This window comes from Puma concolor, chromosome B1 (genome assembly GCF_028749965.1).
Source record: "Puma concolor isolate L17-30 chromosome B1, mPumCon1.1.hap2, whole genome shotgun sequence".
Taxonomy (NCBI): domain Eukaryota; kingdom Metazoa; phylum Chordata; class Mammalia; order Carnivora; family Felidae; genus Puma; species Puma concolor.
In genome coordinates, this window is record NC_141670.1 from 121,002,580 (window position 1) to 121,022,994 (window position 20,415).

The window sequence follows — 20,415 nt, forward strand, 5'->3', positions numbered from 1 at the left end:
AACCCGAGTGCTGGGAAGCCTTCTGAAGCCGTCTGTCCAAAGCCACAGCCCACTCACATTTTCCATTACGTTGGCTACTGCTGGCTCAACGACTTTCTCTTTTGTGTGTGTCCAGTCTGCCCAGTGTGGTGCAGCTCTCCCTTGCCTAGTACGGTGCTGGTACGTGACAGCTATTCCTGAATAACCTGTTCGTTTGGTTTTGTTGGTGTGTGTTGTGACAAAGGAGGTCTCAGGGTCAGTAGTGAGGTGGCAGAAGTACACTTGTCCTCTTGCAAGGCTCCGCGTTAAAAAAATCACGCCACAGACATCATTCAACCATGCCCTCATTCTCCCCTGTTCGGTTGCAAGTCAGATTGTAAAACAAGAAGTTGAAGGAGGAGGCACAGGGAGAGGGAGGAAGGAGGAGCATGAAGAGGAGGAAAAGGGGGAGAAAAAGGACAGTAACAGTTTTCATAATATGTCTTCTCTCAGTGATGACAAATCGATGTTATTGTTCTTTATTATCTGTCGAGCACCCAGGGAGTATCGAATAACCTGTATCAAAGGAAACAGGACACAACCACGTCTAACACAGTTTCCGGCGTAGAGTAGGAAGATGCTTGGGAAGGTTAGTTCTTTCTTTTTCAGGTAAGGGATTTAAAGTTGATCCAATCTGGGATCAAATCGCAGCTCTTTCTTCTTCTACCCATGTGGCCTTACATAAGTTAGGCAACCTCTCTGAGCCTCACGTTCCACATCTACAAAACGGGTCAATGATGTGACCTCAGATGGCTGTTGTGATGTACTGGCACGTGGCCGGTACCACGGAGGCACCAGTTTCTTTCCTTCTCTTTTATTTATAAAGGGCCCATTTCTCCTTAGGTCTCTCGGCAACCCTTTTGGGTAGACAGGGATGGCACTATCATCCTCATTTTGCGGATAAGAAGACAGAGGTTCAGACAGATTAACAAGCAACGTAACCCAAGGTCGAACAGCCAAGACACGGAAGGACCTTGGAATTCGTCCCATGTCTTCTGAACGTGAAGTAAGTGAGGTGTTCTTAGGTAGGATAATGTGAAAATATACTCTTTAACACATTCACTGGTGATGACAGGGTTGTTTCTCCAACAATGCTCCTGGCTTTGCCCTGATTCAGTCACACTCTTTTACTTTGTTTATTGCCCTACTTGTTTGACCAACAACACATATGACTCACATGTTAGGCTGGGATAAGAAAGGCAAACAAACCATGCCATTAAGACAACAAAACATGCTAAGAGGGTGTTATCCACAACACAGAGAGAGGAATAAAATCTCTGTCTACATAAAACTTTGAGTTTTCTGCTTTAAAACTTTAAGTTTTCTGCCATACTTTGACCTAAAAATTTTTTTGTCTGTTCTATTTTAATTTTCAGCTTTATTACATTAAGAGAGCTGCTTATAAATCATGATTCTTTCAGAGAATCAAGTAACACTTTTCTTCAGGAATTGTTAGGACTTGTACCTCAACAGGTGTCGTTACCTCATTAACAAATTACAAATAAATCCTTACCCTTCATATGGCCCAATTATCCATGGCTGCAAAAGAACACGGGAGGAGCACACGATACGTAACTTAGGGTTGAATTATGTTACAAATGTTCACTTATAAGCCAGTTTTTGGGATTTGGGTTTAGGCTGAAATAGTGGCATTCTGGTACCATTTCTTTTCTACATCTCTTACTTTCCTCGCTGCACTATGTGCATTCTCAAATTCTTTGTTGTTGTTGAACAAAGCATGAAATATATAATATCTAGCCCATCCTTCGAAAAGATATCCTGACTCTTGACCACTTCTCACCACCGTCGCTGCTGCTCCCTGGTTTAAAGCCATCGTGATCTGTCTCCTTCCCATGCCTGCCCCACTTTCCACTGCCCATTCTCCTGAGCCATCCTGCTCAAGTCAGGTCATGCCAAGTCTTGTCACTCCTCTGCTCAAAGTCCTCCCAAAGTGAAAGCTGTTGAAGCTGAGTGATTAGCACAAGGGGACTCATTACGTTGTTCCAAGTATATATGATTAAGATTTTCCATGATAAGAAGTTGAAGAAAAACAACTCCAAGCCCTCCAGTGTCTTTCCATCTTAACAGCCCCGAGTGAACTGACACCCCCACCTCCATTTCCTCTTTGATTTTGTTTCTTACTGCTCCCAGCCAGGCGGCCTCATCGGCCTGCGGGCTGTTCTTGACCTGGCCAGCTCAGCTCCCGCCTGAGAGCTTCTGCACTGCTGTGTCCTCTGCCTGGAACGCCCTTTCCCCAGACACCTGCATGTCCTCTTGCTTTCCTTCAGGCTTTGCAGAAATGCCACTCTCTCAGGGGGACTTTCGTTGCTCACCCTACCCCTGTCTAAACCTGACCACTCCAATCCCTGCATTCCTTGCACCTTTCTTCTGCTTTTTCTTCCTACTAAATACCATTTAATTCACTACACATTTCACTTATATTTTCTCGACTGGAATAGAGGCTCTATCAGAGTAGGGACACTGATTCCTTCCTGGGTAAATCTCCAGTGCCTGCAATATTTGTCACATTGTCAGCATTCAATAATTAATTGTCTAGTGAAGGCACGATTAAATAATTAAGATACAATTAAAATGTTATCCATGGAAGGCAACTGATTAAAACATAAAGAGCTGTATCAAGTAGGAAGTGGAAATAAGGCAATTATATTCCTTCTCTTGTTATTTTTTCTTTTCAAAAAAATAAAATGGCTAGATCCTGGTGTCACCTCTCAAATAGGCTATTTAAATTAGAACATGATTATTATACACCAGAACATTAGCCTAAGTTGGTAGGAGGGTGTCTAGGTAGGGGTTGTAGAACCCCAGGATGGTGAGAGGATGGTAACTGCTGAGTGGCAGGAATTCAGGCAGCTGTGGGAAAGTGAAGGGAAGGTCACTCTTAAATCATTTCCCTGGGAAAACCAAGCTAGCAGCTCTTAAAGTCCAAGACACCCCCCCGCATACTTTCCTCTCTTCATCCTAACTGCTGTTGCCCATAAGGCATTCTTTTGCTGTGCTGGAGTCTTAGCACCTGCCTCAAATCACTCTTCTTTGCTTTGTTATTGCCCTCAGGGACCCAGAATTCGCATTTCTGGTCCACCCCAATTTCACCGTCCCTTCCTTCTCTTGTGAGAAAGCTCTTTGATGTTCACTCTGGTGACTGACAGGAATAACCACCCGCAGGACTTTATCATGATACAGTACAGTTACACCTGCAAGATCTCAATCTACTGGGCTCCCTTTCAACAAACAGCACCAGGCTCTGGAGTCAGACAGACCTGGCTCTGAGTCCTGGCTCCTCCCATTCCTAGCTGTGTGCTCCTGTTTACTTAGTCTTTTTGACTGGGTTTCCCATCTGGATAATGTGAATACAAATACATAATCTCTGAATTTTCACAGGGATTAAAGAAGATCATTTAAAGGGTCTAGTACAGTTCTTGATACGTGGCAGGCACAAAATAAAGGACAGTGGTTCTTTTTAAAAAGATTTTTTTTTAAATGTTTTATTTATTTTTGAGATAGAAAGAGACAGAGCATGAGCAGGGGAGGGGCAGAGAGAAAGGGAGACACAGAATCTGAAGCAGGCTCCAGGCTCTAAGCTGTCAGCACAGAGCCCGACTCAGGACTTGAACTCACGGACTGTGAGATCATGACCTGGGCTGAAGTCGGACGCTTAACTGACTGAGCCACCCAGGTGCCCCTAGGACAGTGATTCTTATTTGTGTCTTCCTGTTTTAAGCAGTTTATCTTCAGTTGAGATTTCCTCTCACTTTGTTGAGAAGGTAGAAGCCATTGCATGAGAATCTTTTTAACCTCCCTTCTCCTTATTGCTCCCAGGCTCAAAGTGTCCCTATTACTTCACATATCCTCTCCTAATTCCAAGAAAGGTAGGTCTGTTCCCCTTTCCAGAGCTGACCACTCTGTTTTTGCCTAGTGCCATACTTATGCCAGACGTCCTTGAATTACCTCTGTCTTCCTCTCAAGGGGACCTTTCCTCTTAGTCACAAAACATGTATAATCTTTTTCCATATTCTAAAAAATCCCTTTCCTGATAATGATGATGACAACTGTAAAGGTTAGCATTTATTCAAATCTATGGGCCAGGCACCACACCAAGAAATACAGAATGATTCTTTAATTTCATCTTCTTTAATAACCCAGTGAGAAAGGTTCTTAAAAGGTACTTATATGCCTGCTTCAGTGCCATTCTCTTTTTCCTTACCAAGTATGCAAACAGAGCTCTGATCACCCATGCTGTACTTCCTCTGTAGCCTACTGAATCTGTAGCCCTTTGTAAATTAACTAAATCCCCTATCCCTCAAATGAAAAAGTGCGTCAAGGTCACGATTGACTCCACGTTTCAAAACCCAACAGCCATTTCTTATTCTTCATCCAGTGTAACCTCTCAGAAACCTGGGATGTGTGTGTTACTGTTCCTTCTTAGAAACTGCCCCCCCTATCACTTTTTCGACACTTCTGCTAAGGTGCTCTCCTTCCTCTCCAAAGAGAAGTCTTTTCAGAGATCCAGCCCTTGGTCCACTTCTAATCTTTACCACGATCACTCTCTTGATACTCTTATCTAGTTTCCCAGATTTAATTGTCTGTGTCAGATAACTCCTTAATTTCAATCCCATGTGCTTATCTTCCTTTTAAGCATCTGTAACACTTTCAGCTGTTTGTTGAGCATCTTCCTGTCCATGACATCCTTATAACTCAATTTGCCCGTGACTGAACTAATCGCCCTTGCTCTCGAACCTACTCTACTGGCCGATAGACAAAACCACCACCTTCCACACAATTGCACCAGAATCCTCCCTATCATCCTAGGTTCTTCTGCTGTCCTTCACATTTTAATCAGCTGCCAAATTTCGACCAGGTCATACCTCTAGAATCTCTGGCAATTGTCTTTCTTCTTTATTTGCATTGCTTTAGTTCATCTATCTCAGCCTGAACTCTGAGCTTAACTCCTGAAGAATCACTGCAGTTCTTCTAGCAGGTGTCCCTGTGCCTTTCCCTTCCAAAGTCCCTGAGCACATTGCTACCAAGTTTGTATTCCTAAAGCACAATGCTGAGTACAGCATATCAGTCTTATACTGAAACTTATATAGTAATCTAACCATTTCCCACAAAACCCAGACTAAATTCTTGAGCGATACACAACCTGGCCCTGTCCTACCTCTTTAACCTTATTCCCACCTTTCTCTTTCACGTACTCTTCATGCTAGCAGAATTATCCACTATTCCCATTCAACCTCAGATTTCTACTTTTGAGGCTTTGCTGCGGATTTTTCTGCTTGTGCTGTTTCCTCGAGCTAGATCTTTACTTTTGCATTTCTACCTTTCCCTCAAGATTCCGGCCAAAACCTCTGCCTCAAAGTCTTCTATGACCAACCTAACTAGCTGGCTCTTACAAGTCTGTCTTGGGGCCATCAGGTTATTCATTCTTCCATTCAAAAAAACAAAACAGAACAAAACCCAAAAAACAAAAACCTAAACAACTTTATTCAACAGTCTCTACATGGCAGTCACAGGTGCTGACTATGTAGTGGTGAATAGAACAAACACAATATTTTCATATTTCAGGTCTTTAAGGACATATCTCAGTTCTTCTGTGAACTGATTGATCCTTGAGGACAAAGGCGCTACTTAATTCTTCTTTCTATTTCCCCAACCCTCAGCACAGAAACTTTTAAGTTCTTCTTAAAAGAACTAATGACTCTGGTTCCATCTTGGGTTTCAGTACCAACTAACTAACTAACTAAATAAAAAATAAACAAAAGAACTAACGACTGAATAAATCATTGGCTTCAGGCTACCCGGAGAACGAAGGAGCAGCAAAGTGCTCAACCGCCCTGGGCCAGCAGTGACTGGAGGCAGCTGACACAGGGCCCAGCAAGCTGTCTCACTCTGAGGTCTGGGAGGTCTGGGAGGTCTCTACAGAGGTGTTACTGTCCTGTGATAGGGTCTGTCTCACTAACACAACCATGCGGGATCACCCTGAGGAGTTTCTGAAAAGTTTCAACAAAAGGCCAGTAAACTTGTGAAATTCTCCTAACGCTACTAACTCCTTGGCTTGGAATCACAGTTGGGCCATGGACCCCTGGCACCATCTTCGTTACTTAGAAGACTATTTTTTGAAGCACTCGGACTCCCTTAGGCTTTTCCACTGAGAAAAATAACTGCCATTTATACACAGACCGGCTGCAGGGATGCTACATCTTTCATTTTTATAAGTTCAATTCTCAGGTGAAATTTAACCCTGACGTGCAATTTCCCAGTTGTGCGGGGGCTCGGCCAACGTGGTGGGATGGGTGGAAAACAATCAGCAGGGTAGGTTCCTGGTAAAACAGAAGTGAGACCGGGAGGAGGGAAGCACTGCCTTGACCACAGGCCCTGTGAGATCGGGGTGGTGAACCTCACACTCACCAGCCCTGCTTACACTCTGTCAGTGCGGTGACAGAGGAGGGCTCTCCGGGCCAGCATCCCAGAGACACGCCGGCACCTCCCACCCGAAAGCCGCCCTAACTTTACCGTGTCCGTTTATGCTGTCGAATCACTGAAAAATATCCCAGAAGTGCAAAATCAGGAAACTTTAACCTATCTAAAGCTGTAACTTATTTTCAAGTGTGACCCTGGGTTTGGGAGAAAACAAAAGGGATGCTGGCACAGTTTGTAGAGTATGAATAAATTGTGCTTAATGGAAATGCCTCCAAATTTGTAGATTGGTGGAAGAATGTTCTCCTGAAGTCTGCGAATTTTCAGAGAAGTACGTCTGGGTTAATTTTTGGTGCTGAGTTTTAGTGCTCCAGTGAGCAGTTAGGGTTCTAGCCATCAGTTCCTGCTGCGACCCTGAGTTAACTACCTGTTCTCCTGGGCCCGGAATTCTCTGTTTGCAGAATTACTATATAAGGTCTGAGACATCTTCCAGCTCTAAAATTCTATGATTCTTTCTTATATGTAAAGTACACACAGGACAACACCCAAAGATCACATTTTCAAACTGAAGAAAAAAAAAAGTTTAAAATCACAGAATTTCTGAGTTGGAAGGAACCTAACAGATAAACTTAATTTTAAAATTGCAAACATTTTAAAAACATTTCACCACAGTTACAAACTGAGAAAACATACAATCAACACTCAAATTACCTGTTGCATTGGGGCCTCTGATAGCATGGAAAATCAAAATTCAGAGACAAAGAAAACCTTTATGTTAGGCAAAGATTTCAACTTTTGTCATTAAAACTGAAAATGAGTACCCATAGTATTTATTTTCAGTTAATTCAAGGAAGGCGCTGCCTTGGGCAGTCAAGTCCTGATAATAAAGATCTGTCTTTTCTGGGATATGTTAGAAATGCTTCAGTTACACAAAGGAGGGGAAAAAACAGACAAGCAAAACAAGGTCAGAAGGAGAAATTTTAGTCTACGAAAGTTTTTTCTTTTAATGCATACACACTACATAAAAATAATCAGAAGGATCAGACCAACCATAATTTTAGGTTTCTGATTTATTTATTCTTTGAAAATAGAGATTATTAATCAAAGTTGTTAACATTGTTTTTAAATAAAGTTTCTCAACACATTGTTTTTGACCCAAACTTGATTTAAGATCATTAAGATTATCTTCTGATTCTGATACTCAGATTTATTTGGGATTAGATAACCACTCCTTTCTTTCCTCTTAAAGGCATACAACCATCCTCATGATATATTTTTCTTGCTTAGAAAAGCTATTCTATCACTTTCATGGAAACCCACTGGTTAAAGAAGTAATTAAATGATTTGGCTCTCAATGACTGAAAGTACGTAGAGACATCATAAAATGATGTTTAATTTGTACTGGAATAAATACAGCTGCCTGTACAAAAATGTGGACCACTTTGGGAAGAAGACAATTAACGGCTCCTTTCTTCAGAAGGAAAGTACATAAGATAAGGCATTTCAACTCTTCTTCCGTGATTTCCTGTGGAAAACCCCTACTAAATTAGGAGAATTACGAGCGAGTAGAATTGGGAAATTTTCTTTGTCTGATTTCTTGTTGCCATTTTATTGGCTAATTTACATCCCAGACATTGATGGAGCAAAAGAGAAAACGCGACCTAAGTGTCAGACTGAGGTTAACCAACATGTTGTAGCATCTACATACTATGATGTAAGCAAAGGACGAAGGGGGAAACACCAAAATTTCTAACAAGCTCTAAAATAACATCAGCCAGGAATATGGAAAAATGGCAGGACTTTAAACCTGCAAAAAAACGCTTCAATGTGATAACTTCCTATTGTTCAGTCTGTATAAAGTAACTGAAACACAAAGCATATGAAGGAAATCATACACTTTGATGCTTGGATGAAATGTTCTGCAAGTTCTTAATTTCTATCATTTTAGGGATTTGCCAGAAAAGTGTAACTGCCCTATAACCAAATCCTGATTTCCTTTATTATATAGTTACTAATTTATTAAGCAAAAAAATCTTTCTAAAGGCATTAAAATAAAAAAAGAAAAGGAAATTTTCTGACCTGTAAAGGATCTTAACAGGAGTTAGCTTCCCTGCTCTGTAGTCTTCCAGTTTATTTATAAACCAATCCAGTGACCATGAACTTCATCCTGAGGCTATCTATACATTCTACCCTCAGGCAGCTGCTCTAACTCCCAGTGACAAGGAAACCTCTTTCCCCTGGGGCTTCCATTCATGGCTCCTTATTTCCTCCTCTTGTGATGGACAGGATAAAGCTCATCTTTTCTTTCCCTTGATAGCCATTCACATATTTGATGACAGCCGAATTCTCTAGGCTATAAATCTCAGGCTCAATGACTACTCCCTTCTGAAGAAGGTTTGAGTTCTGTCACCATTCTGCTCTGAACACATTCAAGGTGCTTTCTATTTCTGTACAAATGTGGTGCCCAGCAATGTACACAATATTTCTGGTGTGTTCTTTCAACAAAGAGTGGAAGTGAGACCACCACCTCCTTGGTCTTATATAGCATACTTCTGTTAATGCCGCCTAAGGGGGAATTACTTGCTTTCTGGATGCATTCATCTCCTTTAAATGTAACTGCTTAAGAATTTAGCTCTTTGACCCAGCTTTTCAAACTAATTTGAACTTAAATTATGTTATCTATCACTTCATGTTCCTGCAAATGTGATAAGGTCTCCATTGAAGGCACTGATAAAATAAATTGAAGTGGCCAGGGAAAGATCTCAAGGCTGGAACTCTTCCTCTAGGTTGACATCACCAGAATGAGAAATACTGCTAACCCCTTAAGTACCAATCCAGAGATCACCAGCATCTCACTATTTTACCCCTTTAGAAATCCTGTAAAACAAGGCATAGAGGTACATTTGGTGTGACTGGTTCTTACCAAGGTGCCTGAGATGGATATCCAGCTCTCTAGCCTCTGGTTTGGAAATACACCTATCAAATGCCATGAGTATTCTGTCACAAATGGGGGGGGGGGGGTTGTAAGTATGTAAGCAAGGAGGTGATCTCAAGTAAGGCTGCATTTTCCCCTAGCTCTCCCCAATATACACGCATGCACACACACACTCATGCACGCGTACTCGCACACACACACTGCAGAGTATCCTTTGAAGAGGCATTCCTCCGGCAACTTTTGGGTAACAGCTGTATTATCATCCTGTATATATCTGTTTCCACGTAACCCTGGGGGCAGAAATGATCACATTCATGTGTGTGACCATGGAACATAGCTCAGCACTCTGACTGGCATGTGGGCTGCACTAGATAAACATGTACTACATGAGTGCAAGGAAGGGAGGACAGCCAAGCGGCCTTTGAAACCTATACATGGAACGTTCTAGGTTTAGATGGATTCAGGTTTCTGAACTAGTAATCCAGAACACAATTTATATCAAGACTCTGATTCCTTTCCTGTCTATATTCTTATTTTTAAAAATAATAAAGCAGGGGTGCCTGGATGACTGTTGGTTAAGCATCCTGACTCTTGATTTCAGCTCAGGTCATGGTCTCAGTTATGAGACTGAGCCCAAGTCAGGTTAGGCTATGCACTGGGCGTGGAGCCTGCTTAGGATTCTCTTTCTCTGTCATCTCTCCCTGCCCCTCCCCTGCTCACATGTGCTGCGCTCACACACAACCTCTCTTTCTCTCTCTCAAAAAAATAATAGTTAAAAAAAACTTGACTTCACCATGATTTCTAAAAAAGTCTAGTTATAAATGACAGATAAATGACAGATAAAGAGATTGATAAATAGATATTCAAAAAATAAAATTAAATCTATAAGGATGGGAAATCCTTAAAACTGAATACGAACGAAAAGTTTGACTGTGTAACCCAATGATACCATAACCTATATAGAAGGATAAAAATTTAATCCAAGAGATTTTTGAACTTGAATATCCTTTTTTGAACATATTTGAAGGTCAAAAGAACTGCAAAGAAAGCCTGAACTCTAGTTAGTAAGCTTGTACTAGTACTGACATTGGTATAGCAATTCAGAAGCTATTCTGTATGTGCCATAAGGCTGAGCAAAATGAGTAAGTACACTGATATCACTGGCAAGTAGGGTTTCTATTACTGGAGGAAGGAGATACAAATATGGAATGGGGGAAGGAAGGAAAGAAGCCTATGGTGTTAGACTGGAATCAGAGCTATCAGCAGAAATTCAAACCTGTTTTTAAAAAATGAATTTTCTAGCTTTATCTACTGAAAGCCTAAGGAAATTTCTCCAGTAAAAGGAACCAGGTCTTCTTAAAGAGATGGAGAACCCCAGGACTGGCGTAGGGAACGTATAGGATGAGCCAAGTGCATTCTATTATTTCAGAAATAAGGAAGTATTCAAAAATTGAGTGGGGACATAGCAAAAGGACAGAGGAGCTAGTGCGAATGACTCTCACTGGCCAAGACTGGGACTAATTTAAGCATCAAAATAAATAATGACAGGAATGGCTTATAATACATTGACGAATAACCAATGAGTACCTCCTGATACTAAAAAAGTTTTTAATGGAATGTGAAGAAGAGAAAGCTCTGATTTTTTATTATTTATTTATTTTTTTGAGGAAGTTTTTTTTTTTTTTAAAGCAGAATTCTAACTCACAAAAGGTAAAAGGAATGATATAAATAGAAAATCACAAGGTCATCATCAATCGCTAGTAATAATCAATTCAGGAGAGAATCATCCATGGATGCTAAAACCATTGGGAGAAAAAGATGAGCATGGTGGCTTGTACCAGGGTTGCAGCAGTGGAGGCGGTGACAAGTGATGAGATCCTGGGGCAGTTCTGAAGGCACAGCCAATAAGATTGCCTGATGGCTTAGATGTGGAGTGCAAGAAGAAGAGAGGTATTCAGGATAACTCCAAGGTTTTTGCCTGGAACTGAAAGGATGGAGCTGCCATTTTCCAAGAAGGGAAAGATATTAGGAGGAGTAGACTGGTATGAAAGATTTGCTATGGAGAGAGTCCACTGAAGAATCTGAGGCAGAAGAGACCCATTTCAACTCAGAAAAGTTGGAGACACGGCTAAGGTCTAAGATATAGTGTCCCAACTCACTGGGACTAGGACATGGGTCACCAGATTCCTGGTCAGGTGTGGCAGGGGAGGAAAAGGAGTAGAAGGCTGGTGAGATGGGAAGAATGAGATATAGAGCAGCAACCGGAGCAGAGCCTTGAAGGCTGGTCTAAGATGTGATGTTTCCATGTTATTACATCATGTTAATGGTGTCTTCTTTAGCTACATTATGATAGTATTTGTGTTTCTTTTGGGAAGCCTCACTCTAGCACTTTGAGATGTTGATGATGCATTCATTATCCAATTACTGGCCACCTGCTATATACTATTCCAGGTGCTGGAGATACAGCAGCAAAAACAAAAACCAAACCAAACCAAAACAAAACAAAACAAAACAAAAAACAGAAAAACAATTCCTGCCCTCTTGGAACTAACAATCATGCTATAGACATCTTCATGATTTTTAAATTAAAAACATAAACATGTCTGGAATGAACATTTAAAGCTGTAGATGTGTCAGCTGTTTTCATGTCAATTACTTCACTTAATCCTAATACTATTCCTGCAAAGTAGGTAGTTTTATTTTCGTCTTATAAATGAGGAAATAAAGTTGAAGACATTAAGTGACTTGTAAAAGATCACATCACCTATACGTGGCACAATCTCGAGTGAGATCCAGCTTTTGCTTTTAAGTATGGTATTCTGCTCACTAGACCACAGCCCTATTTAACTACTATATGACAGATGTCTTCACTTCAGCAACTTAATCGGTTTACTCAGATCCTGCAAAGTCCCTGGTATCATGTAATGCACGAATAAAGCACCTCATATGAAGCAATTTATGATCTTCTGTTGATCTGACTATTGCTCATTGGGGTTAATAGCTAGGATATGATCTCATGTTTTCTTTATGAAACCTTACAGTGGTATGGATGAAATTGGTTTGACCAGCTCACAGGAGTTGATTGTTAAATTTGCAGAAATTTTGCAAGCCAGTAATTCACACTGACAGCTTGAAGTTGACCATGGTGGCAGTATTTATATGCAGGAAACTGACAAATACTATAGATCAGGGCTTTGTTTTGTTCTTCGGGAGAGCCAGTTACTAAACATTTACTAGCACACAACTGTACTGAAGGCCCAACAACTACTCAGTGGGGAAAATATCATAGAAATTACTTTCTTAAATAAATTACTCAAAATACTGGAAAACTTCTCTAACTTTTCTACTACTCCCTAAATATATACCAATGATATACGAGGGAACACTATATATACATGTAAATATCTTTGAGTGCAAAATGGAACTAAAATGGTCTTTATCCCATACTTTAGGGCCACTAGTTTATAAGCTTAATGACATAACATCCGTGTAATGAGTTGAGTAGTGCTCCACCAAAGTTCATGTCCACCCAAAACCTCAGAATGTGACCTTATTTGGAAATGGGGTCTTTGCAGATGTAATTAATTAAGATGAGGTCATATGGGATTATCATGGGCCTGAAACGCTATAACTGATGTTTCATAAGGGAAAGGAGAGACAGATTCAGACACAGAGAGACAGAGGGAAGACAGCCATGGGAAGACAAAGGCAGAGATTGGAGTGATGCAGCTATAAGCCATGGAATGTGAAGGACTGCCAGCAACCACCAGAAGCTAGAAAGAGGCAAGGAAGGATTCTTCTCTGGAGCTTCAGAGGGAGCATGGCTCTGCTGACAACTTATTTTTGGGTTTCTAGCTCCTACAACTATGAAAGAATAAATTTCTGTTGCTTTAAACCACCCAGTCTGTGGTAATTTGTTATGGCGGTCCTAGGAAACTAATACAATACTCGTGCAAATTAAATTAGCACGTGCATAGTGTTTAATATAACACAGTTAAGGAGCCTAACAAATGTTTAATAAATTCCTTTCTGGAATCCTGCTACCTATAAGATCTTCATAAGAAATTACACATTACAGGGGCGCCTGGGTGGCTCAGTCAGTTAAGCGTCTGACTTCAGCTCATGTCATGATCTCACGGTTCATGAGTTCAAGCCCTGCATTAGGCTCTGTGCTGACAGCTCTGAGCCTGAAGCCTGCTTTGGAGTCTGTGTATCTCTCTCCCTCTGCCCCTCTCCTACTTGCACTCTCTCTCTCTCTCTCTCTCTCTCAAAAGTAAATAAACATTAAAAAAATTAAAAAAGGGGCGCCTGGGTGGCGCAGTCGGTTAGGCGTCCGACTTCAGCCAGGTCACGATCTCGCGGTCCGTGAGTTCGAGCCCCGTGTCGGGCTCTGGGCTGATGGCTCGGAGCCTGCAGCCTGTTTCCGATTCTGTGTCTCCCTCTCTCTCTGACCCTCCCCCGTTCATGCTCTGTCTCTCTCTGTCCCAAAAATAAATAAACGTTGAAAAAAAAAAATTAAAAAAAAAAAAAAATTAAAAAAAAGATCATGTGTTACATCTAAAAGTAAGCTTTTGGTATAGTTTCTCTTTTCAATCTCCTACTTTACTAACCCCAGATAGAAGGAAGCACATGGTGTAAATAGACTGGAAGCAATCCTAATTAGTGAGGTTGTGCTACAAATAAATTAGTGGACTGATGAAGCTTTCGTGTAACTCCGTGATTCCATAAACCAATCAGAAAGTTGCCATTCAGCACTCAAATTAGTGTGTTTGGGTATACTAAATAAAAGCAACTGTCATTTTTAAGTGCTTACTATATGCCATGCATTGAATAACTCAATTTATACACATATCCTATACAGTAGGTACAATTTATACAAATATCCTATACACACACTTGTCTCAACTTTGCAGATGAAGAAACTGAGGCCTGGCCAAGTTGAGTAACACTGCAAGTTAGTGGCAAAACTAGGAATCCACATCATGCCCAGCCCTGAACTAACTGACTTTAGAACCAATGCTTTAAAGCCTAACAGTGTGGTCCACAAGCCAGCTGATGTCACCCCAGCCCTAGAACCTGTAAGTGTAGAACCTGAGATCTGTAGCTCTGTTACCTCCTTCTAGGACATCAGTCAGACACCTGTTACTCTCTCTCCTATACTCTTTATCTCACCCTTTAAAGTTTTCCATCTTTCTGTGCTATATTCCAGGAAACTATTTCAGATCTATTTTTTCAATTTAATATTTGAAATCGACAGTCTCTAATCTTGATTTTAACTCATTTCCTAAGGTAAATCAGTTTAGTGATTATATTTTTAATCTGGACTCCTGCTTTTTTCTTAACATTAGTTCCTAAGCAGTTTTCCATGTTGCAGTCTTCATGTTAGTTTTTAAAAGCAGTGGCATATTTCATTCTGTAGTTATACCATGATTTGCCTATTCATTTACCTGTTGTTATATCTCGTCCTTGTATGACATAAGTCCTTAGAACTTATCATAGAATCCAAGATTGGCTAAATGTCCCATTGTGATTTAGCATATGTGGAACGGGTCCCAGGCATCTCTGTGGTTAGAATACTCTTGGGTGACTCTGATGCACACCAATGACAGAGAAGCATAGATTCAAAGGACCCCCATGAGTAGAGACAAAACCTTAATATTTTATTTTATTATTTTTTTAGTTTGTATATTTAGACCATTTATTTTAGATCATTATTGTTATGTTAGATAATGACTGATAAACATTTCAGATAATTATTTATATCACTCAAGGGTGATGTTTCATATTTTTCTTTTGTCTGCTCCCTCTGACTCTAAATCTTTTATCATTTCTTACTTTCCTCTCATTTTCTCAAACTTTTTTTTAGGATTCTATCTTTTTTTTAATTAAATATAATTTATTGTCAAATAAACCATACAACACCCAGTGCTCATTCCAACATGTGCCCTCCTCAATGCCCATCACCCACTTTCCCCTCTCCCCCACCTCCCATCAACCCTCAGTTTGTTCTCAGTATTTAAGAGTCTCTTATGGACAAACCCTTAATATTTTAATAATGAATAGTATCCCATGATGGTTAAGAGTGTAGACTCTTAAATCATACTGTCTGAACTGAAATCTTGGACTCCAACCCAGAAAGACTATCAGACTCAGGGTAAGCTTCTTAACTTTTCCAGGCTTCAATTATCTCATTTATCAAATGAGGATCAGATAACCTACTTGCGTGGATTGTTGTGTTGACTAAATGAGATGATGAAAGTAAGCATAACAATCCATTCTCAAAATCATTCTGTTGGGTGGATGGGGACCTAAAGGGGAGAGAACTGTCTGTGAAAGTCCGCATGCACCTTCCAGCCCACCTGCAGGAGAGGCAAATGCAGACCAGAGGAGAGGAGATGGAGACTGCAGGGTCATCTACAGCCTCCTGTCTAGACCTGCTGACAGGCTGAGAAACAGCTTGTCTGTGGAGGAGGAGGTGTTATACATTTAAGGGCTATAGTACTTCCGAACATTCTTTTTTTTAAGTTTATTTATTTTTGAGAGACAGACAGAGAGTGTGAGCGGGGAGGGGCAGGGAAAGAAGGAGAGAGAATCTCAAGCAGGCTCCGCATTGTCAGCACGCGGAGCCTGATGTGGGGCCCGAACTCACAAACTGTGAGATCATGACCTGATCTGAAACTAAGTCATATGCTTAACCAACTGAGCCACGCAGGTGCCCCCAGAATATTCTCATCTTAGCAAGAAGAATTACTGCTATGGGACTTTATGAGACCTGAGTTCCTGAATGGAATGAGGAGACACTATACAATCTTCAGACTGGTAACTGGTAACTGGTTAGTTAGAAGCTATCAGAGATTGGCTTTAGATTGAACAATGGTCCCAGGATAATCATGTATTTAGGGAAGAGTAAAGGGGAGAGAAATGAGAATGGCCAGCAGAGGAAGATCACCAAGCCAGGGCTGACAAAAACAAAACTTAAAATTTAGACAATTTGTGGTTTCCCTGATAATCTCTAACAGTTAAGTCTCACAGCTATGATCTCTGTTAGAAGTTTCCTTAATGAGTAGCTCTCTCTAGTTCATAACAGAGACTAAGAATACATACAGTGAATTTAGAGGGCAATTTTTAAAAATATTCTACAAGGTAGTATTTTGTTTCAGGGGCCAAATGCAAAACTTCTGAACTAACTGAAAGAAAATTTATCTAGATGTGTAGATTGTGGTTACACATGGGAGAGAGTTTTGCCTGCTTGCCTAGAGCAGGACCTGACACACAGTGCTCAATGACTATTTGTTAAATGAATTTTCTCTCTTTTGACTTCCATCATCAATGGTTAACTTTATGCTGAGTCACCATCAATATGGAAGGGCAAGAGAGAAAAAGCAGTGAAGCCCGGTCACCTTTTTTGTCTGGTGATACTAAATCTCACCTCTTTTCCACCCTATGGCCAAAGTGAAGGCAGGCTTTCCAGAGCTTTGTGTTGGAGGCCTGAAGTATTTTGACTCACTTAAAATGGATTAAGAAATGCAAAAACATAATCGTAAAATTAAAAAGTACAAAAATAACAAATGAAAAAAATTGACAAAGACATTATATGCATACATATGCACACCAGTCTTTTAATTAGCTGCTGTCAAAAAGCTAAAAAGACATGTAATCTACAGCCTTGATTCCTGACCATGTTTGAGCCCATCCCTTTGAAAATCTGATAAACAGCTATCTCTTCACAAAAATGTATGTATGCTTACATAAAATTCTGCACAGAAACTCAGAAGTCCCAAAGTTCTCTGAAACCACTAAAAGGGATCCAGGTTACAAGCTCTCTCTTCAATATACAGGGCCCTGCACACAGGGGATATAATTATTTCCCACATGAACATATATATGCAAATAGTAAAGAACTACTGATGGAAATTTTAATAAATGCTACAAACTCAGGTTCCATATGCATGCCTAATGGATTACTGGTGATTTTCTTTCCTGTTGCTTTTAGTGATCAACTCAGATTAAATTATTCCAAATTAGTATTAAAACTAGATCCTCATAATGGCAAACCTCCTGGATCAGACAAGTCTATACAAAGGAAAGGAGATTATGCAAGGATATGTGATAGCTTTAAATGCCACAGCAGATCAGCCGGTCTTTATTTGACCTTGACAGAACTTAACATTTAGGATTTTTAAATGAGAGGCACCAGAGTGGAGACTTAAAAAAAAAAAAAAAAAAATCAAGTGGGCACAGGGGACAACAAAAAAAGCTGGTTTTGACCTAAACATTTTGACACATGCCTTCTGTTCAACGTACAATACTCAGGAAAGAACACATATGTGAGAATCAGCTTTCAGAAAACATGTGATTAAAAATAGTGACACGCACATCAGCTGTGTTTCAAGCTGTAGTCCACTGCATTCGATATTTATAACTAAAGAGAAAATAAAAATACCAACTGGGGAGCTATTTGTATTTTAGAATGAAGGTCACTGACACTGATTTCTGTCTGGCATAGAGTGAGCCCCGCTGGAGGCTGATGATCCTATCAGCTGAGGACGGGGAGTTTCTGGAAGACCATCACTGAGAGTTTCTGAAGCCCCATGGGGCTGCTCCCACTGGCACCCTTCCTCCTCTGTGAAGAGGAAAGCAGTTTGATTAATAAAAAAAATCTGATGCATAACTTTCGGGAAAAAGAGGGAAACGAGCCTTCCTTGGCACTCCTTGCTGAGTCAAAAACAGGCAGGGACAAGCTTGGCCCCGAGGAAGGTACTTGTGCTTTTCTGCCAGCCTCTCCCATTAGGAGCTCTGTGATGAAATCAGAACTGAAGAAACTTTAAAGAGACACTTTACTGGACAGTATCAAAGAATATTAAATGTTTAACAACAGGAAAGCTTTTCTTTAAAAAGGGCGAGACATTAAGAGTCAGTCTGTATATGTGCTCTCCCTGGATTTTTCTCTTAATGTTATTCTGTTGTTGTTGTGAGTCAGAATAAACTCCACATTGTAAATGAATAAATTTTATCTAGATGATAAAGAAGAATCAGGAGGATCAAAGTGAACACTGATCTTCAGTGGAGCCCAGGTTTTAACCCTTATCTGCCCTGAAAAGGAGCCATGATATAGAATAGAAAATTTGGGTGGAAGCCAGTAAAAATTAATTTTCTTGAAAATGCCAGTATTGATAGAAGCATCCTAATGGAGTAAAAATATTAAAGCAGATCAGAGAATGAAAGTGCAGAATAGTGGTTTGCTTACCAAGAAAAAGGAAAAAATGATAGATGGGTGGGGTTGTAACTGTAACTATGTTTCATTTTAGAGAGACAGAGATCAGAAGTTCATTCTGTAGAATGTTAAGATCTATTAAATCTAGATGGTGTATGTGGTATAAAAGTTATACCAACTTTTAAATGTTTTTGAATTATGCTTGAAGCATTCTGTAATTAAAACAATTTTTTTTTAATTTTTTTTTTTTTAACGTTTATTTATTTTTGGGACAGAGAGAGACAGAGCATGAACGGGGGAGGGGCAGAGAGAGAGGGAGACACAGAATCGGAAACAGGCTCCAGGCTCTGAGCCATCAGCCCAGAGCCCGACGCGGGGCTCGAACTCACGGACCGCGAGATCGTGACCTGTCTGAAGTCGGACGCTTAACCGACTGCGCCACCCAGGCGCCCCTAAAACAATTTTTAAAAAAGAATCTGAAGACTTACACAGCAAAGCTCTAGAAATCTAAATGGAATTCTGACAGCAAAGAAGCACGCAGAGCACCAGGGGGTCCCGCATCAGAGTTCTAGAAATTACCTCCACATGGTAAGAGTGTGTCTAAGCCTAGTCTACACCCAGCTTATTAGAGATAGGGTTTTAGGGGTGCCTGGGTGACTCAGTCGGTTAAGCGTCCGACTTCTGCTCAGATCATGATCTCACGGGTTCGTGAGTTTGAGCCCTGAGTCGGGCTTTCTGCTGTCAGCACAGAGCCAGCTTCAGATCCTCTGCCTCCCTCTCTCTCTGCCCCTCCCCCACTGTTCTCTCTCTCTCTCTCTCTCTCTCTCTCTCTCTCTCTCTCTGTCTCTCTCTCTCTCTGTCTGTCTGTCTCTGTCTCTCTCTCTCTCTCTGTCTCTCTCAAAAATAAATAAAAACATTAACAAAAAAAGAAACAGGGTTTCAGGCATGGCACAAAATTCCAGCAGAAAAAAGGAGGATTGGGTAGACTCCTAGAGTTGCTTTAAAATGATTTAAGTTGAGGGGCGCCCGCGTGGCTCAGTCGGTTAAACGTCTGACTTCGGCTCAGGTCATGATCTCGCGGTCCATGAGTTCGTGCCCCGCGTTGGGTTCTGTGCCGACAGCTCAGAGTCTGGAGCCTGCTTCGGATTCTGTACAAATGCTCTCTCTGCCCCTCCTCCACTCGCACTCTGTCTACAGTGTCTCTCTCTCTCGAAATAATAAACATTAAAATTTTTTTTAATGATTTAACTTAAGTATCATATTTGGACAATCATCAAGAGAGTAACCCAAGCAGGTTTTACATTCACACACTCTATAAAGTGTAGTTAGGGGTCTGCAGCCCCCAAGCCACAGCCAACCCCATAGCTTTCGGGTGGCCTCCCGACACTTTGCTGCTGCCTGCATGTGACTGAGTGAATGTTGAGCCACCAGCCTTTCAGAGGCATCTCAGGGGAGTGGTGTGCCCACAGAGAGGGGTGATGGGAAGAGAGAGGGAGTGAGGTCTGAGGGGAGAGGCAGACCAGTAAGAGGCCATAGGTGAAAAAGGCAGAGCCTGTAATATTTCCCTGTTAAACCTGAACAAATGTACTTTAATAAGCAGGTAGCATATGTAAATCTCAGATATAGCATTCTTTGCAGTAAATCTAAATGCCCTCCCTCTGAAGTTCCTGCCGGAATGGATTCTAAGGGTAAGTGTGGGCACCCTCGGTTATACCTCCCTCCCCTGGAACGGAGGATGAGGACTGTTCGAGAAATGTTCCCACTGCTCACACACAACAGCTGCTCTGCAGGTTCTGTGCCTTGGCTGAACCTG

General features: G+C 41.0%; 1 protein-coding gene across 3 annotated transcripts in view; it reads right to left on the minus strand.

Annotated features, from left to right (window-relative positions):
- The window catches only part of NFKB1 (nuclear factor kappa B subunit 1), a 119,371-nt gene that overhangs the window by 56,862 nt on the left and 42,094 nt on the right, over positions 1-20,415 (minus strand). The window contains exon 6 of one of the 3 annotated variants that reach the window (XM_086704500.1): positions 7,165-7,181. The exons of the other annotated variants lie outside the window; for them this stretch is intronic. Coding sequence (XP_086560626.1) covers positions 7,165-7,173 — 9 coding nt within the window. The 5' untranslated portion in view covers positions 7,174-7,181. The remainder of the gene's footprint in view (positions 1-7,164; positions 7,182-20,415) is intronic. 3 annotated transcript variants of the gene reach the window in all.